The following is a 24489-nucleotide window of genomic DNA, read 5'->3' as shown; positions in this document are numbered from 1 at the left end:
CATGGTTTTCTCTTGTTTTGGTGGTTTCTGTATTTCTCTTTGTGCCTCTCTTTTTATTGCTGGTTTCTTTGTTCCAACAAAGAACCATATTTTCTGTTTCTAGTGTTTTGTTCAGGAACTCCATGCCCTGCTTCTAAATTGCCATGTCACCCAGGAGGCAGAACAAAGCAGACAGCAGAGGTGTTTGTTTCAGCTCTCTCTTTTGGGGATGATAAAACCGTGAATCTTTGGCAAATGGAGTTAGGTCTCGGGAATGGCTTTGTATTTTCCAAATAGGTTAGAGTAACCCAGGGACCTTACTGGAATTTTGGCAATGACAGCTTTACCATAAAGCTTTCCTTAGGGTATATAGTTCTGAAGAGGAAAAAGCCTCTTTAAATTGACAGTTCTTATGGATTCAATTACTCGTTTGTTCTCTACTGTTAAAGGAAATTCCTTATCAAATATGGATAGTATTGGGCCATCTGACTAAGTATGAAAATTTTCCTTCAAGCCAATGAAAACTTTACTTTTTCTCTCAGATTAACATTCTGTGACAAAAGCTGCTTGGTGGGCAAGAGATTTTTCAGTTTTGCATATTTTGTTGTTTTAATTTACCCCAGGGCAGAAACATACAGCTAAAGAAAAGGGGTCTTTTCAAATAAAAATGGCAGCAACTGGAAACATATTGGTAGAAAACACATCTACTATTAAAAAAAACAAAAACAAAAACACAAACCTTTCTGTAAATGGTCTTAAGTTTTCAAGACTCTAAAGTTTATCATTTCTCTAAAACCAGTAAATATCCTTTAGGGTTAGTGTTCATAAACTGTATTTTAGGAGAAGGACAATGTCTTAACTATAGATGTCACCTCCCACTAGCATAGCACCAGCAGATAGTTATTGAACAAAAGTGTTAGATGAAGATTTTCTCTTTTTTTGCTATTTTTCTTCATAAGTGGTATCTGTCCTCTTGGGGTCTTTTGTGTCTGGAATGCTGGGAATTCTTCTTCATATCTGTTCCTCTTAGTTCTTTTAATTACTTCTTGGTTTTATCTGAGTTTTAAAGGAATGGCTAAAAATAGGCTTGTCATTATAAGCACCTTTTCACATCTCCTTTTTTTTCTGGGTCCCTGCAGCATTGACCAGCTTTTTTTAAGAGTTTGAACATCAGAAACAGTTGGAGGAAAAACAGCATCTATATAGTCAACATTTCCAGTGTTGGAAAATGTGTCAAATTTAAAACTTTTTCTTTTTTTTTTTTTTTTTAAGTGAGTGTATGGTGTCAAAGCAATGAAAATCTTGCCAAACGTGGCAAGGGTTAGAAGTTGCCATGTTGATGTTGATCAGGCCCAGCTATGCTTTCTCAGTTGTGCATTGCACCCTGTGAAGGGTTTACAAAGTGGTACAGCAGCCCCTGGACGAGCACGCACAGCTTTTTTTCTCTTTTTAATCATTTTTACTTTCCGAAAGCCTAGGGTACACTGGGCATTAGTGGGTAGAAGAGTGTGAATTTGATCCCTGGTTTGCTCAGTGATGCAGGGGAGGCAGCATTGGTTTGGGTGCAGAGCAGGGCATGGTCCCAATCTCTGCCACTTTTTGGCTGTATTGCTGTGGGTACAGTGGCCTATTGTGTCATGTGTAAAGTGGGGGGGCTCATACATGCCTTAATGCAGGTGAAGAACCCGGTGTACAGTGACTACCCAAAGAAATGAGGCCCATTTTGAAGGTAAAATTAGGGAGCAGTATCATCTTAGACCAAAAAATAAAACTTTGTGTGCTACGTTGTTTGTAATAGCTTTCACCTAGCCTCTCCTAGGTTCTGAAAACATCGGGCCCTGTGGCTGTCATTCCTGTCAACCTCGGTGGTGGATCAACAAAAGTCCCTAATTTAGAGCACTGTTGAAATAATGCATGATTTAATGAGAACCCCCAGTTCTCACATGTCCTCTGGATTTCTTTTCACTCTCTTTTGATCTTGAAGGTGGGAGTAATTTTTTAAAAATTTTCTCTTGTAACTGTACATGTTCACATAAATTGAGTAAATAAGAGGCTGTCCCCTTGGTTTTCAGGGAAGATGTAGGAGGTATAATAGAGAATCTCATTATGCAAAGGTAATTAATTGTATTGATCTTTTTTGCCTAAGCATGCTTACTAGTTCATGGTGAAATAGCATTCTGAATAACTAAGTATGTTTTATGATTGTGACATCTCCCTTTTTGCACACACTTTGTGAATCTGAATAAACTGCAACTCATTTAAGAAAAACAGACAGTGTGAAATTTCTATTTTTTAATCATTGTATGCCCATGGTATAAAACTTTAAAAAGGACAAAAGGGTATACATTGAAAAGTAAGTTACTTTCCTTACTTCATTCCCCAGCCTCTCACTTCTTCCCTATAGAAGCAATTACATATGAGTCTTTTAAAATTGAAATCTCTGTTTAATTATGGTTTGATACCTATATGTATTTGCCCCAAAATTTTTGGCAATAAATTAGAGGAAGCTGTTAGAAACAGGTTACTAGATACAGTGTGCACTTGGACATATGAGCAGAAATGAGTAATGTAACTTTTGTGCTGACGCCTCTTTATCAGCATAATCAGCTTCTGGAGCCATTGTTACCATGACTTTTGAGCATCTCAATTAACATATCTATGTTCTTTGATTTTCCAGTTGCAGCATGAGAAAGCTGAACTAGAACAGCATCTAGAACAGGAGCAGGAATTTCAGGTGAACAAACTGATGAAGAAAATTAAAAAACTGGAGAACGATACCATCTCTAAGCAGCTTACGTTAGAGCAGGTAAGCATCAGTAGCTCTCCCTGGAAAATTATTTTTCTCATATCATCAACTTGTTCCTTCAAGCTTTACAATGCCTTGAGGAATATAAGTGACAAATGTTTTTCAGCTCTTTCTCCCTGCACTGGAGACTTCATTTCTGAAGTAAGCACTGACAGGTTTATATAACACCTGCTCACTCTTCTGCACACTTTCTCTCTCTTTCTTTCTTTTTTTTTTTTTTTTCCAATCGCAAGTAATAAAGTTTCAGGAGATATGCTGTTATGTACTGATTTATAGCAGGAAATGTTAGGTTCCCTTTACGAAGCAAAGGGGGAAGAATGTGTTTTTAGCCACAGAATAGTTGCTGTGAACATTGCTGAGACACTGTTAGCTGCTGTGGAACTAGAACTTTTCTTTTAAGCGTTCTTCAAAACAAACATTTAGCATTTTTATTCTTTGAGTTATTAGCATCCTTACATGAATTCCTTCTTCTGCCCACTGGACTTGTTGATGCAGATACGAGGTTGGAGACCTGGTTGTTCATTCTGATTCAACCACTAACTAGATGTTTGACCTTTAACGTCTCAAGCTCAAGTCCTCCATTTGTGAACAGAGCAGGACTCACTAAAATCAGGAATGGCAAACTTAAAAGGTATAAAAGGTGGAAAGTAATAGACACACAATTCCTTTGTCCATTTGACGTTGCTGTTTGATCCAGGTATTTGCCTCGGGAGTCCACACTCAGCCTGCTGCTCCTTCTCCACACAGAACTGGGGACAGCCATTATCAGTCCATCCAAGATGGGTGTCCAATCAAAGTGCCTGTTGTCCCTTGCCTCACTGCTCCCTAAAGCCTTTTCCCTTTCTAATGGCCTGAAATAAAAATTTTCCTAAGGTAATTTATAGGAGGCTAAACATAGTGCATTGCTATGTGGGTTTCTTTGTAATTTTCAATGTATTGATTATGGTTTTCCAGCTCTGTGTAAGTTAGATCCTGATTGCCCTTACGATGATTTGTCTAAAGTCTTCATGCTAAAGCTTTCTCATTTATCTCAATTTTAAGACCTTGACTGTGCCTCTTGTGCATGCTGGCAGGTCCTTAAATCACCCTCAAGACTGTTCAGGTTTCTCCATTTTACCTGAGAATGAGATCGTGATGGGAATGTGAAGTTTGAGGGAAAGTTGACATTTGTTTTAAACTGATACTGCCTTTTCTTTTTATGTTATTCTTGTATCTACCTGTATCAAGGGAGGATGTTACTGGGTTTTAAGGGACTATGAAATTTCTCCTTCCCTTCCAGGTAGAAGCAAACAGTTTTCAAGGATTGGCTATGTCATACATACCCAGAGTAACCTATTCTTACCATTCATTCATTTTTGGAATCCAGTTGCAATATCTAAATTCAGAAGATTCCTCTTCCCCGCACTGTTTGAAACGTTTTATTCCAAGGTTAACCTATTTAGTTCCTAGGAAAAGCAACAGCTTCAGTTATCTTTTCAATTTAAAGGCTTTGAAGATTCTTTGGGATTGTTTAAATCCCCAACACACCAAGTACTTGTTAAACAAGAGTTAACCAAGTTATCAGGTGACATGCTCACAGTAATTGGTATTGGGAGAACTTCAAAACTGGTTCTCTGGCTTCTAAGGAGGCTTGGAGAAGGGCTGTGACCCCAGCATTTAGCTGTGGCCACCAGGTGGTGGTAGTTCCTAGCATCAGAGAGAGAAGGGCATCTCAGCTCAAGTCCCCGGGGGAGGGACTACTACCAGCTTACCTTGAGGCCGTTTGAGAACTTTAGTACCGAACTCTTTAAAATGAGGTCCATGGCATACCTTCTCTGTACCAAATTAATGGCTCAGTGAACTTTTAGGCTCCTTTCAGATCTCAGTGTTAAAGAAACGAATTTCCACTATGGAATATGTGCATTGCAAAGCCCCTAGAAATATATCTCAAATACAGACTATCAAATCCATATTTTAATAAAAATGGAGAAACTTATTATCTTTGCTTTAGGTACGTCCAGGACCACTAAATGATGAGGATTTTATTCTGTATTTTGTTCAGCTACAAATAAGTTTAGTCAGTGTTTGGAGAGATTGTTTTGCTTCCAGTAGAAATAAATCTCTTCTGCGCCTCAGTGAATATGATCTGACCCTCCCTTGTGATTATCACATGGGTTATATTATATACTGCACTACACTATGTGTTACAATGATTTCTGTGTAGTAAATACCTTTGTTCTCCTGCCAACAATCTTTTTCTTTTACTGTAGGCCATTTGAGGGCAGTTGTAGTGTGTGTCTTGTGGCCTGACACATGTACCCTTGCTTTGTTGGAGGAGTTGAAGTGTAGGTTTGCATAGGTGACTCGAGAGCAGTCATTTGTATTTTGGAAGGGAGCGTACTGTAGAGTTCAGGACCTGGGCACTAGAGTTGAAAGGAACCAAATGTGACCCTGTTTCTTCTGCTTAATAGCTTAGTCAGCTTTTTTTTTTTTTAAGTAACTTTATGGAGATATAATTCACATACCAAACAATTCACCCATTCAAGTGAACAATTCAGTGATATGCTCATCACCACAAGCAATTTTCGAACATATTCGTGATCTCAAAAAGAAAGCCTCTGTATCCTTTAGCTATCACTTTTTTTTTTTTTTTTTTTTTTTGACATTTCATGGGGCAGTACAGGGCTGTTTTTTTCCGCTGCAATTTTATTGAGCAATATTTACATACTATACAATCATCCAAAGTGTACAGGTTGTTTGCAGTATCATTGTATAGTTGTACATTCATCACCACAATCAAGTTTTGAACATTTCCGTTACTCCAAAAAAATAAATAAATAAGAATAAAAATAAAGGTAAAAAAGAACACCCAAATCATCCCACTCCCCCAGCCCCCCCCCCATTATTCATTTACTTTTTTAATCCCCATTTTTCTATTCATCTGTCCATACACTCGATAAAGGGAACATGAACCACAAGGTTTTCACAATTTCACAGTCACACCATGTAAACTATATAGTTGTACAATCTGTCTTCAAGAATCGAGGCTACTGGATTGCAGTTCAACAGTGTCTGGTATTTCACTCCAGCTATTCCAGTACACTAAAAACTAAAAAGGGATATCTATATAATGCCTAAGAATGACCTCCAGAATAACCTCTCGACTCTATTTGAAATCTCTCAGCCACTGAAACTCTACTTTGTTTCGTTTCTCTTCCCCCTTTAGGTCAAGAAGGCTTTCTCAATTCCATGATGGTAGGGCCAAGCTCATCCCATGAGTCATGTCCCAAATTTCCAGGGAGATTTACACCCCTGAGAGTCATGTGCCACGTAGAGGGGAGGGCAGTGAGTTCACCTGCTGAGTCGGCTTAGAGAGGCCACATCTGAGCAACAAAGAAGTTCTCTGTGGGAGACTCTTAGGCACAGTTTTAAGTAGGCTTAGTCTATCCTAGCAAAGGGCTTTTGAAGTTGGCTCCCTTTACCTGGTGCAGACATTCCTCAAAAGCCACCTCCAATGTGCATTTCTTTTTTTTTTTTTTTTTAATCTTCATTTTATTGAGATATAGTCACATACCACGCAGTCATACAAAACAAATCGTACATTCGATTGTTCATAGTTGTACATTCATCACCTAAATCAATCCCTGACACCTTCATTAGCACACACACAAAAATAACAATAATAAGTAAAGTGAAAAAGAGCAATTAAAGTAAAAAACATATTCGTGATCTCAAAAAGAAAGCCTCTGTATCCTTTAGCTGTCACTCTTAACTTCCCCTGTCCCCCTCAGCAACCACTAATCTACTTTCTGTCTCTATGGATTTACCTATTTTGAACAATTCATATAAATGGAATCATCCAATGTGAGGTCATTTGTGACTGGCCTGTTTCACTTAGCAAAATGTTTTCACAGTTCAGCCATGTTGTAGCATTAATCAGTACTTTTAGGGCAGAATAATATTCCATTATATGGATATGCCACATTTTGTTTATCTATTTGTCCATGGGTGGGCATTTGGGTTATTTCCAGCTTTTAGTTAGTGTGAATAGTGCTGCTGTGAACATAGGTGTTCAAGTTTCTGCATGGTCATATGTCATCACTTCTTTTGGGTGTATAGCTAGGAGTGGAGTTGCTGGGTTATGTAACATCTCTGTGCTTAACTTTTGAGAAACTGCCAGATTATTTTCCAAAGCAGCTACACCATTTTACCTTCCCACCAATAATGTAGGTCTCCAAGTCCTTGCCAACTCTTGTTTTCTGTTTGTTTGTGTTTTTTGATAATAGCTGTCCTAGTGTGTGAAGTGGTATCTGTGTTTTCAGTTTGCATTTCCCTAATAACTAATGATGTTGAGCATCTTTTCCTGAGCTTATTGTCCTTTACCTGTGTTCTTTGGAGAAATGTCTGTTCAGATCCTTTGCCCTTTTTTTAATTGGGTTATTTTTCTTTTATTAGTGGGATTTAGGAGTTCTTTGTATATTTTAGATATAAGCCCCTTACAGACATATGATTTGCAAAATCTCCCATTCTTTGTGTTTCTTTTTAGTTTCTTGGTGATGTCCTTTGAATCACAAAAGTTTTTCATTTTGATGAAGTACAATTTATCTCTTTTCCTTTGTTTTTTCTGCTTTTTTGGTGACATCTAAGACCCTATTGTCAAATACAAAATCATAAAGATTTGCCCTTACATATTTTCTAAGAGTTTTGCAGTTTGGCTCTTACATTTAGGTTTTTGATCCATTTTGAGTTAATTTTTGTATATGGTGAGATAGAGGTTCAGCTTCATTCTGTAGCATGTGGCTGTCCAGTCATTCCAGCCAGTTCACTTTTGAGCTTCAATTTTCTCATCTGTGTCAGGTGTAATCAGTGAGTCAAGGGATTTGCATAGTGCTGGACACGTATACACTCAACATGGGGTGATCCTGCTGTTAATTTTAAGATAACTCATATTCTGAACCTGATGGTTAGAACCTGCAGAAGGGATGTTGGAAAAACTTGTGTTGGCCGCAACATGTTCATTTTGAAGGTGTGGCTTGGGTTGTAATACTTTTTTTTTTTTTTTTTTTTGTAATACTTTTTAAAATGTAGGCAGCTCCCTGTTCTCTTACAGAGAACTTAAGCTGAACTTAAACTAGGGTTGAGACTCAGACTTGGACTCCTTTCCAGAGTAGGCCCCGTGCACTCATGTGCTGGAAAGCCCTCTGTATAAGTTCATCTCACTGAAAGACAGGCCTTTGGCACGGACGCTTCAGCAATTGGGCAATTTTTATTCTCTTAGATGTAGAATCTGGGATCCTTTCATTCTTCAAACAGGAAATGTTAACAGCTTGTTTATCAAGGTCTCTGTTGATGTGCAAGATGATAGACTTTTAGAGCTAGAAGTTCTGGCCATTTTGTGGAGAAGACTGCATTTTCTTGTCCCCAGACCCTAGTGGTTTCTTCAGTGGGAGAAAATCATGAGGAAATTCAGACACAAGACATCAGATCTGCTCCCAGAAGTTGGCAGATGGTCTTTGGTTCCTGTTTAGATTCCTTCTGCAACTCTGCACAGGAGAGGGGGCAAGGAGGGACCTGCTGCTGTGGTAGACCAGTTGGACCCATAAGCGGCCCTACCTGCTCATCAGGCTCTGTTTTCAGAAACCTGCAAGACATGAAGCTGCTTTCTTCCCATCACACAGCTGATGAGTAGAAGGTGTGGGTCCCCTGGTTCTCAGCCTGTACTTCTCTTCCTGGGCCCAGCTGGCTGCATAGCCTTTATAGATAAAGGCAACATTGTTTTTCTTTTGTCCTTCAGGGAACACCTCTTCTTTGCTGTTCAAATATCCTGCCTTAGTTCTTAAGCAGTTATTTTCGTTAACTCTTTTGCACCTATTTAGCTTTTAAAATGCTTAACTCCAAAAGATAATCATTTTAAGCAGACATAAAGACACGTGTTCAGGATAACATGAAATTGTGAGGGCTTTGCAGCATACAGTACTAGTCAAATCAACTGGATTAGTCTAGTCAGCATGATTTTAGTGCCTTTAAGGAATTTTTTTAACAAACACTGGTAGCCACTGACTCCAGACTCTTATTTGAAGGTTTTGTTCAAACACGTGGTCACTTTATGTATCTTATTTAGTGTTCCCATTTTCTTGGGTTATGGTAAGAACATTTAGAACTTGGAATTTTCTTTTTGTGTTGAGAAATCTTGATCTGAATGTTTTCTTCCAACTCGCATAGATACTCCTTAATTGCCTGGTGAAGGGTAACCAAGATTAACTTATTAAGTGAAGATATGAGTGTCTTCTGTGCACTTGCCTCAGAAAACTGTGGGGAAAAAGACAACAGTGGCCATATAACATGTGAACTAGATACTTAAGCATTATTAGAAGAATAATGGAGCACATTAATGAAAAGTTATGTAATTCATCTAACAATTATATAATGAACAGTTTTGCTTACTATGCACCAGATGCCTTATTCTGCTTTCCTGTAGTTGAGCAGTGGAGTCACTTGACTCAGAATGTAGTTTTCCTATCTGTGCCTGGAATTATAGGGGTATTCTCTTATTTGATATGTACCCGCTCCCCAAAGCACTGACACCTGTATCTAACTGTTGGATTTATGTTTCATACAATAATTTCATTAACACCATTTATAATGACAGTGTCTTAGCCAACGTAGCTTAGGGAAACACTGTCCTGGGTTCAAATCTCCCTTCCATCTCTAATAAGCTGCATGACCACAGGCAAGCAGTTTAACCTTTTTTTTTAAAATGGGCATAATAATCTAGTCCATAGGTTTGTTGTGAGGATTAATCTTCTGTCCTGATTCTCCTCACACTCACTCTGTGCATATTGAAATTCTTTCATTGCTCTAATGCAGAGTTGTTCAAATGTTAGCTGCACAGCAAGAAATAGTTTTACATAGCGACCCTGTATATTGATGTTTAAGTGTAAACATGACTGAAACCTGCTGTGTCAGCTGCAAACTCTAAGAAAGATGAGGTTAAGGCCCTGACCTCGAGGAGATACTTGGGAAATATTTAGTATATTTTAACTTTTGTCAGGAAAAAAAGAGGAAGTTTTAGGTTTCCAAGTCTCAGAACAATGGTTCTTACTTAAGGATACAAGATGGCCTTTTTGCCTTATTTATCTAGAAGGTCATTCAAAACACAAACTAAACTTATATCACTACCAGTCCACGTACAGTTCTGATGCCACTTACCTTAGAATCTGTAGTGACTGGCTAGTGAGTTACTTGAACCATCTATACATCTACCTAATACATAAAGCAGTGAATTGGATAGCTAGTGGGTTATGTTCAGGTTTGCATCTGTGGTTACTTTCTTTTTGCTATGAAGCAAGATATTTCTTACATTTGCAGGTAGTGTGGCCGTGCTGGGTCTTGTTAGAATTTCATTCATGCTAACAGCTGCCCTTGCAGATTTTGGCAGCAGGAGTAATCTGTTGTGATGACTCTGGGTAGCACCTTCTAATTTTCGTGTGCCATTTTGAAAGCATAAAGAATAACCCTGTTCCTGGAGATATACTTGCATTAAGGAGATGAAATTTGGTGACCACCATGCCTGCTTTGCAGCTCAGTTACAAACTCTTATCTCAAACTTTGGAAGTCACAGAACCTTTTTCTTTAAACATTTGCATTAAATAGAAGCCCATTGCTCTTTAAAGAAAATTTGGAAAATGTAGGAGTAGAAAAATGGAAAACACTACCTAGACTACAATACCCCCAAAACAACCATTATTGATATTTTTTTCTTCTCTATCTTTCCTTCTCCTTTTCCTCCCCCTCCTCCTTTTTTAATGATAGTGTGTGTATAATTTGCTGTCCTGTATTTAAACACCTGACTGTACCACAGTGCAGCTTATAATCTGAGTAAACCCTAAAGTCCTCTTGGTGGAAATTTGATTATAGCAAATCCTCAAGGATGTTCGTTTTGGGTTGCTTGAGAAGCTTGGATACAAGCATATCATAGTTCATATTCGGAGAGCTGGGAAAGAAGCCATAGATCATTGCCGAACATAAGTAGGGCTTTGTGCCTTGGAAATAGGCAAACTGAGATCCAGACCCATTACCCAAAAGAAGCTTCGGCAGTTTCTCTTTTCAGTTGATTTGATTTGTTTTGCAGTCCAGGAATTGTCAAGATGTCATGGGGCCAACAGAGAAGTCCCAGCTGCAGGCCTGTGAAAGCAGACTCAAAGCTCTGTCAGGGTACCTGGATAAGTCTCTCTGCAGGTTGTGAAAAAGAATAAAATCCCCCTGAATACCTTTTCTAGACCCTATTTCAATTGGGTACAATTTAATTGATTCATCTTAGCATACTTTTATTTTGAAACCTTAAGTAATGCTTGCCACATTGATCAATTTGCACAGAAAATGTTACCTTGATTGGAGGGGAAAAATCAAAATGTTATTTCCTGCGTAAAGGAAGAGGCCCTTCATCAGAACCCCACTGTGCATTGTGTGGTCATGCATGTGAAGCCACAGACTTCACCTGTTAAATTAAAGGGCATTGGTGTGCTGTAGTAAGAGCAATAAAATCCAGAGAAGTTGTGCCAAGATTTTCTAGCCACTTGTAATTTTAAAGTACACGAAATCTCTTTATGACCAGGGAAAGAATTTAATGATGACTTAGAAAAGGAGTTCTCCTTCGTTTAACACACATGGCAAATGAAAGAATGGCCAAGTAAAGTTAACATATCTAGGTAAAGAAGTGAGATGAATGTGATAATGACTAGAAAGAAATTATTTCTTTTATGAAGGAAAGTTCCATTTTCAGTAAAGCATGTAAAGAGAAGTGTTGCTAATGTTATTTTTGTAAAGAAACTTATTTGAGATAATGGGCTGATGGTAGCCACTGATGTGAGTGTATCTGTAACACTTGCAGACGTGATTCCCCAAGGACTTGTCCACTACACTTTTGAAAGCAGCAGAAGAGTGTATACCCAATACTTTGAAACTGGCTTTCTATCAATGGTAATGATTTGGTGAAAGACTCTCCTAGAATTTTGAACCCAGTAGTTAACTGAGTGAAATTTAATATAGGGGAGGTTTCAATGATGCCCACATAGAAAAGTTTTGCACCTGACAAATACACCCCCAAGATTCTTATGTCACTGATATCTGCAATTTTGGGTAATATTGTGTTGATGTCAGAGTGATGACAACCGAAATCCAGAAACCATTTAAACCAGAGTAATTTTGTGTGTATTAAAAAAAATTCTTCATTTCTCAGCATCATTGAACAAAAGCAAAATTTACTGAGCTGGTCAACCACCAAAATAGTGTCATTTCCACATATTTATAATGTGACATTAATATATAGTTCTGAAAGTATATCAATTTCAAAAAACAAATTAATTTTTAAAGGAACCACAGGTTTGGAGAACAAAGTAAAGAAGGTTAACTCAGGGCTCTCTGGAAAATTGGCCTATCCAGAACACAGGTTTCTCAGAGTCTCCCAGATAGCTAAGATTCCACTGTCATTTATCCTTCTGAAAGTTGATGGGCTCATTCTGTATTTTATATATTTAAATTAATACCCTAAGTTAATGGATGTACTACAGCTCAAATTTTATTAGGAAACTCAATTTTTTTTTTCAGATTAGGTTCTTACATAAAATATTTCCTATTATAAAAACAACAAATGCCCATTAGAAAATACGGTGGGGGTGGGGTAGGAAAAAAGTAAGAAGATAAATTATTAGCAATCCTGCTTTACCTAAGGGGTGACAACCATATTTATCTTGTGATATAGTTATTTCTGACTTTTGTTTTTCATCTATTCCTTTTTCTCTATCAGTGTCTTCTGATGTACAAAAATAAAATCTTCTCAACTGAAATTTTGACCTCTTAAACTTGAAAATGACCATCCTTTCTCCCCTTTTCTCTTTACTGATAGATCTTCCACCTACACCTTCCGTAATCAGCATCGTGTAAGCCATGGTAATGACCTAGAACTTGTACTGCAGCCGCTTGATTAATCAAATAGGCACCTCAGGGGCTCTGTGGTCTCTGAACATCTGTCTTAACTCATCTTAACACAGATTGGCTGCTTGGTTTCTTTTTAAAAAATATTTTCCAGAAGGCCAGAGTGAGGTGTCTTCTAGACTAGGAGGAGAACTGCCAGGGCTGAGCAAAATTCTACCGATTGCCTGAACAGATGCCAGCCGAGGCAGTGCGTAGGTTTTACTTGACTCTGCTGCTTTAATTTGGGAGGGCTTGGCCACTCAGCAGGGACCGTTGTGCATGGTTCTCAGCTATGTCCAGGTCAGTTGTGTGTGATATATTTTAGTAGCCCCTCATGAATCCTATTAGTCACTTCTTTCCAATATATATGTAAAACTTTGATCAACTCTGACGTATTGGGAAAGTAAGATGGAACAAGATAAGATCTTTTATTGTCTCTGCTCTTGTGGTAGAAACAGAACAGTGTTCATTTTTTGACTTTGATTTAGTTATTTTCTGAATATTGTACTTTTGATTTTCCCAGGTACTTTGATTTACCCCTAATGTCAGCACTTTGGGCACCTGACCATTGATGGTACTAGGTAATAAAGTGATAGCAGAATGGGCTGAGCCTTCAGGCATTACCTATCCTGGAAGGGTTTGTGGGGGGTTATTGTGTTAATCCCCAATACCCACTTGTTTTCTTAGGATTTGCCTCTTTATCTTTAAAAAAAAAAAAGTCTGGTCAAATGAGAGTTTGGTTTCATGTCTTAGGTCTTAGAGTACTCTGCTATTTCTTTTTAAACAGTAGGTACATTCCTTGTAATATCACTATTTTTAAAGCACCTCTACTATGTGTTGTAACAAACTTCCTATCTGTGTTCTCTTTATATGGGTAGCCTTTATTTCCTGGGATTTTCCTTCTTTTTATTGTGTTTGGATTTAGTAATTATTGTAGTTACAATGGGCTGCTTTCCAAAATTTGGTTTTTAAGTCAGATGTTTGGTGGTCAAAATACATTTTCCCATAGAAACGGTGATCAAATGGTGGCTAGAGTAAAACCTTTCAAAGCAGATTGGTAAGATCCACTAAAACTTTTCAGAATCCTATAGTTGAGTACAGTTTAAGCTAAAGTTCCCATCAGCCTTTTTTTTTGCCAAGCATTTCTTCTTCCCACCCCCACCCAGCATCCTAGTCCTGTTAAATGGGAACACACTTGGTGAGAAAGAAATGTGGTAGTGGGGAGCCTATCTTTCGGCTCACCCCTTCATATTATGCTACTTTGGTTGTGGTCAGTATCTGTCTGCTGAAAGGACAAGTAGGATAGACTGTGAATTCAAATGAGCCAGCTGTATTTTCACACTCTTAAGTTTATCCACTGGAGAAGTTCTGTGTTTACTTGGGGAACATAATAAAGAACTCTTGTTCTGACATTAATTAACCTACAGTGAGAGGAAGAGCCCCTGAAGGGGAATAAAGAATATGGCAGTCCATTGAACAGACTTAGTTACAAAGGAGGCTTTTAAATCAGATATTTTCGTTGGTGCTGGGCACTTGCAGAATAAGCACAGTCAGAAGGGGCTCAGGTTTCCCCTGAGGATTTGATGTTTGATGATGGATGGGTCAGTGCCTGCTGCATGAACACTAAACAGAAGAGTGATCAGATATTATTGGGAAGGAGATATGGGAGATTATTGCTGATAGAGACTGGCGTAACGAAAGCAATGTGTCATGGGGCTGATGGAACATTTCAAGCACAATTTTTGACTTACTACCCTGGAAATTTAACACATACACAGTTGAGGATCGTTCAGTGATCAGGATGATCCAATCACTAAAAACTGACCTCTGTCTGAATTGGTGAGGTTGGCAGGACTGGTGTTACGATTTAGCTCTAAATATATGGGATGTGTAACGATTTGGGCAGGGGTTGAGGAGAAGGGCACCTCTGATAAACAACTTAATGTGGGAATTAATCAGGTGATTTAATATGATTTCCTCTAATTTCTCTGCCCCTTGAATGTCATTGAGAGCTCCTTGGCAATACTGAGAAGTTGAGATTTTCAAAATGAAAAAAGATAGACAGACAGATAGCCCCTGCTCATTTTAAGGCTAAAGGTAATGTTGACTCCTATGGCATAGCCAGCCTATGTAATGAAATATCCAAGAATCCAGGCTGCTGAGCTGGGTCCTCCTGTGCTGGAAATAAATCAGTAGAACAAATTGGGACAGCAAACCCAAGGTTCACATCCAGGGAGCCCTGGATCACTGAGGTGAGAAGTAAATTGATAGCGAGCAGCTCTACCGACAAGTATCAAAAAAGAATCAGATCTGTCTGTGTTTTTTGACCCGTGTCTTCCTGCTTTCTCATCTTTCTGTATGCTCTCTATTTGCCTCTCTATTCCATCCTTATTTCCCTGCCATCGGCTACCTCCCCCCGGCCACCTCCAAGTATGGTTGACAAAGGAGATAGACACACAAAGCACAGCATAATTTACATCAAGTACTCTTTTCCCTCCAGATTCTCTGGTTTTGGTGGTTGGACACAGCCCAGCTCTCCTGGCCACCATGGGATCCTTATTCATTCCTATACTGTAGGTATCGCTTTTCTTGAGTCACATCATCTCAGAAGCTAGCAGTTCCGTCTAAAATGAAAGGGTGGGTTTAGATGCATTCTCTTGCTGCTTCTAGCTCTGAATATCTGTGACTTAACTGGCTCTGGCTGCCATTTGAGACTGCTCAGAGAGTGATAGAGTGGGTAACCCTGGAATGGACCTTGAGATCAATCTAGGCCAGTCTTCTCATTTCATGCATGAGGACATGAGGCCCTGGGTGGGTAAGTGACCTGACCAAGCCTCGTACCTAGTAAGTTACACATGGGTAAAGACAGCTTTGTCTTGATTTTGCATAATGGAGTTATTTATTAGCATTATATATGATATATGATTATTCTAAACTTAAAAGTAATTGTGCGCTCTCTACCAGACATCGTATTACAAAATGATGCCTTGCTTAAATGTTTTCCTTGCTTAACAAGTACTTCCTTCCTGTCATGCTTTTAGCTTTTAGTAAGTGCTGAACAGGGTCCTTAAAGGGTGAATGCTTTGGAATTTTGTTTTCTTAAAGAAATGGCTGTGAATTGTACTTGAAAGGTTGGCCAAAAATGTGAGCACAGAAAATCACAAAGTTCGGTCGGAATTGTGAGGTGTTCCAGGTTTCTCCTCATTGCTGCAGGTGGGAATTGTTGAACATTCTGAGGAACGCTTGTGTGTTAGTTTGCTCCCAACCTCAGAGCTGATTACCCCCTTTTTTTGTATCCTTGAACTCGTCTTCATAATCACATCCCACCATGCAAAGAAATTATTTTGAAACTGTATTTTCTATTGACTGTGATCTTGGTTCATTCACTTGTCAGATAAACTGAACAGTATTTACATATGACCTGTTATATGCCAGACAGTATTCTACATGATGAGGATACACTAGTGAACAAAATGGACACATGCCTGGCCTTTACATTCTAGAGGGTGGTGTAGAAATGAAGCGGATATCCAGAGATGGTGATTATAATAGCCAACAGGTATTTAGTGCATACTAAGTGCCAGCAGTTACCTGTAATTTTTGTGGGTTAACAAATTTGATGTTCACAATAACCCTATGAGCAGGGCATTCTTTTTTAAATTCCGTATTGTATTAGTTTCCTGGCTGCTTAAACCAATACCATACAGTGGGTTGGCTTAAACAATGGGAATTTATTGGCTCACAGTTTTAAGGCTAGAAATAGTCCAAAATCGAGATATCAGAAAGGCAGTGCTTTTCCTTAAAGACTGGCATTCAGGGGCTGGCTGCCAGTGGTCCTGATCCTTGGCTTTTCTGTTACATGACAGTGAACATGGTGGCATCTTCTCCTTTCTCTTCCATGTTCCATTGACTTCCAGCCTCTAGTTGTTCCCTGTGGCTTTTTCCCTTTGCTTGTAAGGACTTCAGCCATATTGGATTAAGGCCCACCGTCCTTTAGTTTGGACCCATCGTAACTACTGCCATCATCAAAGGTCTTATCTACAAATGGGTTCACACTCAGAGGACCAGGGCTTTTGAACATGCCTTTTGGGGTTGACATGATTGAATCCCCAACACTTATTTTACAGATGATGAAATTGTGTCTAGTAATTTTCCCCAAATCTTCCAACTAGTGATTGGTGGAGCTGGTATTTGAACCCAGGCATTTGGCTTGAGTTCTGTGATGATAACCACCTCAGTATACCAAGAGAGGGAAATCTAATTTACAGGGATTCTCTTTTACTGAGTTGGTTGCTGCTTTGCTGTGTCCCTAAAGTTAAAGGAAATATGTTTTTCAAATTGCCAGTTGTTGCTAAAGCAATTTTTGTAGTGTTGGGAGGATCTGTGTAATCATGTGAAAACTTTTTCCCCATGTACATTTCCACCCACCTAAACTTAGGAGTGATCATTTCATTAATCCTTAAATCCCAGTCTTGATTGCTTTAGGGTCCAAGAGAACTGATTTTATACATGTCCATTCCAGCTTATGGAGCGAGTAGCTATTCGCCTTCGTAGAGTTGTCCTGTGTTCCTTGTCTGATGATGGGCAAGTCTTCTACCCTCTTGGGGTTCCTTAAGGACCCTAATGGAGTTCAACATACTAATCATTTCCAGGGGTTGAGATTCTCTGCACCAAGAGTAAACTTCTGTGAGACGTTTTGGAAAGAGGAACATTTACTTTGGTGTGAAGATAAACTCCAGTTGTTTTCTGATGTTTGATGCTCCGATGGCTTTAAAAGACTACATTTTATACATTGAATGGACTTACCTTACTCTTTCTACAAGGGTCTTTGACCAGTGAGGAGCTTGCTTCTGCAACCCACTACAGGAACATGAAATCTGCCACTGTGGCGACAATGATTTGTTAATAAACATTTGAGAAAGGGAATTGCCATTGGTTGAAGAGGGAGATGGGGCCAGTAACATAGCCTTTCTCTTTTTGAAAAATTTTCCTCTGAAAATTATTTGATATTTCAAACATACAGACAGGTACAGAGAATAATGTAGCACATTCTTACTCCCATCACTGGAATCTATTTATCATTACACTTTGTATCCATCTTACCAACACTGTTTTTCTTCATATCACTTTTCATCTATCAAAACATATCATTCATTCTTTTACTATCTTGAATCCATTAGAATATAAGTTCCATGAGGGCAGAAATTTTTGACTTTTTGTTTCACTCCTGCATCTCTTATCCAGTACCTACCACTGTTCTCAGTATTTATTGAATATTGTTCATTATTATTTAAATGTATGAACTTTTCCATGTTTGCTGCTTTTTATGAGATGGAATGCAGTTTGGGATTCCCTCTACAACTGTATATACCCTTTCCCAAGTCAAATTTCCCTTCTTCCCTGTCTCCCCAGAGGTACCCAGTAGTGTAAATTTGGCATTTATTATTTTCAAGCATGTTTTTATTTTTGTTCATCTATTCACCAGTAAGAATTGTTTCCGATGTGTAAGAGTTATATAATTGCAACATAATCTTCTGTTTTAACGTTGACTGTTACATGCAGCACCGGGGGAACAGACTCAGGTCTGTCCTGGTTTCACTAATGGACAGAACTCCCCCCAAATCCTCTTTTTTTTTTTCCTAGTCAATCGTCTTTATTGGACAGAACCAGAACCCAGCAAGCAAACCAGTTCCCATGCTCCTGAGGAAAAAAATGCTGCCAACTTTGTTGCCATTATCAGACTTCAAGCTTATTCAACCTAATACAGCAATATATCATGAGATTTCCTACAGGATTTGTAAATTGTAGTCAATTTGCAATTTTAGGAACCCTTAAATATGAGTATTAAAAATCTAAGGTGATTTGTTTGGGGGACCATACATAAGTTTTGATAGCTATACTTAACCGGATCCAGGTCAGATACTTAGTTATCAGGGTCTCTGGATGAATAAAAATTATATCTAAGTGGTAAATCAAAATAATAAATGTTTGAAATGTTAATGTAATGTCGGCAAACCGATCAACCTAATGCTAAAATGCTGACCTATTGACACAAATCAACATTCTTGAAAGCAGTAAGAAATCTTGTCTCACTAGCAGCAGAAACAGGGCTGACTCATAGTTACAAGTTCCTGATGCACTCAAGACTTAGGAGGTAAAAATTACTAGGACAAACTATCAGGGGACATGCTATAGTCTATTTGGCCAAAACCCAGTTATCATCTTGGACCTATTTTGAGGGTAAGTTAAGTGATCAGATATGCCTTAATGTATTAAACTGTGTTTAGCCAAGTCCTGAACCAGAATGCCTTTCCCATTCCCTTCTATATACCGTAACCCAGCAGAATTTCTGGGGGTAAATTTCAACAAGTCATCTGAAGTTCTTCACAACCAATACAACTGGCCAACAAAATATATGGCTTACCAAATCCTCTTTTAAGGAAGGATTTCCAGTTGCCTTGAATAAGTGCTGAACCAAGACATGTGATTCAGGTAGCAGATTACAATTACCATTAGCAACTGAGAATGAACCTCTAGGCTTTCTCAGTCAAAGTTTAGGAACTAGATGCAGTTCCTGATGTGTGTTTGCCAGCGAATTGACCATTTATTTGCCATTTTCTACATACGAGGTCATCGTTATTCAATCAAAAATCTAATTAACAAATTTTAAGTGGCCTGCTATTCTCAGTGAAACTTTTTTTTCTTCCTTTAGTTGAGACGAGAGAAGATCGACCTTGAAAATACATTGGAACAAGAACAAGAAGCACTTGTTAATCGTCTTTGGAAAAGGATGGATAAACTTGAAGCTGAAAAGCGGCATGTTTAGTCTTGCTGTTCAATATGGGTTGTGTGTGTTTGTGTTTCTAGGGTACTGTTCTGTTTGAGAAATAGCAATGAGTGAACAATGAGGCATCTTAATTCCTTGGTGATGCATGTCATTTTAATTTGCCAAAGGAAATTAATTATTTCATTGATAAGCGAGCAAAAGGCTTCTGAACTATTCCCATGTTGGTCACCTCTTTATTCTTCCCTCTCTTATTGTCCCAGTAGGTTTTCTTTTCATTTGGTGTTAAACAACTATGAGGAAGCTAGTCATGGTGCTCTTGTTCACCTTTAATTGTTCTGAGGGTGGTTGCAGTTCCAACTTCTCTTATTGAACTGACTTCCTGAGTTTTCCAAAGTGTTAAGGACATACTATGTACTTTAACAATTACACATCTCTGAAATATACTTCATTAGGAAAACATATTTTAATAGGAAAAAAAATGCTAGTTGTTTTTAAATCTAATGTAAAGAAATACTAGTACATATTTAAGGTCAAAATCCTTTTTGAGTTACATGTATGTACGTTGATGTGAAATGTCATTCAACTCAGCAACAAACATTTCTTGAACCCCTTTGTGAAGAGTACTGCCAAGTGCTTATTTTTAAGCACTGCATACTTCAGGAGTGGGTGGTGCAGGGCTTGTAAGAATGATGGGGAGGTTCTATATGTGGGGTGCATATCTGGGTGTAGAAAGTGGGTTCCTTGAAAATGGTAATTAATCCATTGCACCAGTTTTTTTTTTTTTTCCCCTAACTTGTTAACTAGTTCCCTTCTGCCATAAATATTTGGTTTATATGAACATCCGTAAATTGTTTTGAGTTCACCTCTGGATTTGTAAAATATAGGAATACCATGAGCTTTAAGAAGAATGAAATTTAGAGAATTAGCTATGGGAAAATATTCATACTAACTGAATCAGCTAGGTTCTGCATTACTATAGTGATACTAATAAATAGAATTATGAAAAGTTATTTATTATAATACATGTAGGGACCTTTATAATATTTCAAGCCAAGGGTAGGCCTGATATGGTAAAAAGTTAAAAACAAAACAAAGCAAAACACCCAGCAACTCACTGAAGGAGATGTAGGAATCAGTTGCCAGTCTTCCTTTGCAGAATGCTGGTGGAGCTCTCACATATCTAAATAACAAATTATTGGATTAAACAATAAGAAATTATAATTTTTGTAGGTCAAAAGTGGTTGAATATCAGCTCTTTTACATACTTCAACCTAATATTGATAATTGGTGGAGAAGGTGACACCACCAATTATCAGCCCAATAATTTTGGTTTTATTTTGTTTTCAATTTATTTTATTTATTTTTATTTTTATTTAATTTGTATTTTATTTTATTTTGTTTTTCACCTTTGCTGTAGCCAGGAGGAAAGTACTCTCAGTCTAGTTTGCCATGTCTTCAGGACTGATTTTGCAGAAGGGAATTTTAGAAGTCAGTCTCTTCACTTACCTTAGTAACCAATTCTTTATGTAATACCAACCTCTAAGAGTCACAGAATGTAGTTCATAAGTTCCACACAGAAGTGTTGATAGAGAGGACTTCATTTGGTATTTCTATGCCCTAAAACTAGCATGTTGAACATTTAGTCATATAATTCTGGGTGTCTACTATATGCCAGGCATAATAACCACACCAGGTATTACTTAGAGATTTTTTTAGTAGTGCCTAATTACCAGTGCTCACTTAAAAAAAAGAGGGTGGATCCTTCACTTCTGACTTTTGACCTGAGATAACAGGTAAGGGCAACCAGAAAGTGTTGTAAAATGGTAAGAGTAGTAGTGGACTTGTGCATTCTAGCGATTAGCAGGATCTTGCTTTTAAATCAAACTCTCCAGCTGGTATTTTGTTTTGTCTTTTAAAGGCAAATTGTTTTTCATTGTTGGAATTTTTCTTTTCAATGAAGAATCCTGCAGGAGAAATTAGACCAGCCCGTCTCGGCCCCACCATCACCTAGAGATATCTCTATGGAGATTGACTCTCCAGAAAACATGATGCGCCACATCAGGTTTTTAAAGAATGAAGTGGAGAGGCTGAAGAAGCAACTGAGAGCTGCTCAGTTACAGCGTACGTAGCCCCTAGTTCCGTTGATCTTCTTATGTGAAATAAGTTTACCAAATACAGGGTATTACTAATATTTACTGTTGAATTTGCATTAATCAAATACATGTATTTTATTATTGATTCACGTTTGTGTAAATCTGTGTCATCCTGTAGTAGATGAGTTTTTAAAGTATAACAGTAGAATAGGGCAAATAACTTAGAATACTTCTAGAAAATAATTCAAATATTTCAGGAGGATGCAGAGATCACAGGTAATGTTTTTAGTAGTCTCCACTGTATTTGTCTCAAAGACCTTGCTAACAAGAACATTGCAATAGACCTCAATGCACTTTGAGGGTATTACGGCAGAGAATAGAGTGTTATCTTCCTCACTATTAAATTTAGCCTCAGCTGATATTCATTCATGGTACTTGAAGAATACATGCTTTTGAAATTTATACTTAGTATTTTGGAACAGGCCAAGATAATGAGTTGGAAATCAAAGGAACTAGATTTCTGAGTATTTGATTTGCTCCCTTTGCATTTTCTTGGGAGTCTCGTTTCTGCTTTTAGGTTGATCAAATGTATATTTATTTTTAAATAGGTAATACGGTGGAAGTATGCAGTGAAAAATTATCTCCCTCTCACTCTTGTTCCCCAGCCACCAGTACCCCTATTAAATACACTCTATCACACATTTTTAATATATTCATTTAGATATGTGTGTGTGTGTATGAACTTCTTTTATACTAATAGCACAGTGAACATACTTCTGCACTTGCCTGTTGGCACTTATTCTATCTTGCATTTTTTTTCCCTGCCAATACATACAAAGTTGCCTTATTCCCCTTTTTAAAGCCTATATAGTATTTGGGTGGATATAATGTCATTTATCTAGTCCCATACCATTGGACTGCTTTAGGTTGTTTTTGGATCTTTTGCTATTTCACATAATACTGCAATGAACATGCATTTGACACCTGTGCAAGACCTTCAGGATAAATTCTAGGTCATGGAATGTGGAATTTAAAATTTCAGTAGCCCTTGTCTTTAGATTTTCTTTTCTGAAGTTCTAGTCCAGTGGTATATCTAGGGTGGTACATCAAGATCATCTGTGGTACCTTGAAAAATGACAGTGTACTAGTTTCCTATTTTTGCTATAACAAATTCTCACAAATGTAGTGGCTTAAAACAACACAGATTTGTCATCTTTCAGTTTGAGTCCTTGTGGAGGCTCTATGGGAGAATCGATTTCCTTGCCTTCTCTCGCTTCTAGAGGCTTCTCACATTCCTTGGCTTGTGGTCCCTTCCTCCATTTTCACAGTGTATCCCCCGACCCCTGCTTCCATCCTTACAGCTCTTTCTGACTCTGACACTCCTGCCTTTCTCGTATAAGGACTGTCGTGATTACATTGGCCCACGCAGATAATCCAGGATAATCTTCTCATCTCAAGGTCCTTAACTTAATCACATTTGCGAAGTCCCTTTTGCCGTGAAGATAACACATTCATAGGCTTGAGGATTAGGACGTGGACACCTTTGGGGAGCCATTATTCTGTCCACTTTATATAGGTTTACTACAGTGGTGGAGTCTGGTCCTGGTCCTCTGTATTTTTTTTCTCTAATACACATAAGCCCCAGGTTGAGAACCGCTAAATGTATATTCCATGAAAACAAAGTTCTCAAATATTCATTACTTAAAGATGTTTTTGAGATTTTCCTGTGTTGGGCGAATTTCTTTTAGCACATTTCTGAACTTTTTCCAATGCCACCAATTTGCATTTTTCTTCCTTACATGTACTTGCCTTGTTGTGCCCCCAAGCAAATTTTTCAGAAGAAATTTGAGAGGCATTTTTCTCACTCTATTACTTCCTCCCTACTGTACTATTTGGTCTTGGAAGAGACTACAGATACTGACAGAGGCATCTTTAAGTGGTTCTTTGATTTTTTGAGGACAGAGAAAGAGCTGAAACAAAGAAGCAGTGAGTGGCACTTAGTTACTTACTGTTGGGTTGGTTTAGATTGGGCTTAGAGGATGAATAATGACTTTCTCACATCCATCTACCTTATCCTCCATAGTTCAAATGATCCTTGGCTCCTTTGCATACAGCTGTGGCCATTGGCCCTCACCCTTCAAACCTGAATATTTCTGAACTTTCATCTCTCATAGTAGTTCTTAATTCTGGCTGAACATTGGATTCACCTGGGGAGCTTTAAGTACCACCCGTGCCAAGGCATCATCCTCAGGGATTCTGACTTAATTGACCTGGTGGGGGTAGGAATAGACAACCATCAACTTGCAAGGGGTTATAAGATGTAAACACCACTCTTGGAATATTTAGGAACCACCTCTTGGAGTCTGCCTACAAGTCATCCCGATTGATGCTGTCTTTGACTAAATGCTCCAAAATAGCTGAAGATGGGGGAAATGTAAACTACAGCCCCTAACTACTAGGGAGCTGTCTTTGAGAAAAGGTAGGAGGCCAACTCATGCTAAACCCAGTCCCTTATGTAGCTTATTGCCAGGTATGGTGGTGTGCCAGCCACCTGTGCTTGAGTCTGTAGCAGCTGCAGGTGTGGGACCTGGTGCCTTTCCTTCTCTGTGCCTCTGGCTTCTGAGCTGTCAGGAAGTCTTCCAGCCATTGAGCCTTGCAACCTTCTTGTCTACCAGATGCTAAAGTAGTGCCATTTTTTTTGAAAGACAGTGTTCCCTCTTAATTTTTTTTTCCTTGGGAGACTCATGAATCCTCAATTCCACGAAACCTTCCTATTTATGGAAGGGAAAGGAGGCTTGCTCTGGATAGTCACCTTTCTGTTTCCAGAAACAGTAAATCCTCCAAGGGATCAACTTTGTGCTTTCTGTAGAGCT

At 38.4% G+C, this 24489-nt stretch overlaps 1 protein-coding gene across 1 annotated transcript in view; it reads left to right on the top strand.

The window, feature by feature from the left end:
• CCDC6 (coiled-coil domain containing 6) overlaps positions 1-24489 on the top strand; it is a 142416-nt gene that overhangs the window by 98317 nt on the left and 19610 nt on the right. The window contains exons 3-5 of the mRNA XM_037804795.1: positions 2657-2785; positions 19449-19552; positions 21484-21644. Coding sequence (XP_037660723.1) covers positions 2657-2785; positions 19449-19552; positions 21484-21644 — 394 coding nt within the window. The remainder of the gene's footprint in view (positions 1-2656; positions 2786-19448; positions 19553-21483; positions 21645-24489) is intronic.

Source organism: Choloepus didactylus, chromosome 15, assembly GCF_015220235.1.
Source record: "Choloepus didactylus isolate mChoDid1 chromosome 15, mChoDid1.pri, whole genome shotgun sequence".
Classification (NCBI taxonomy): Eukaryota; Metazoa; Chordata; class Mammalia; order Pilosa; family Megalonychidae; genus Choloepus; species Choloepus didactylus.
Note: the sequence above shows the minus strand (reverse complement) of the source record. Positions and strands in the feature narration are given on the sequence as shown.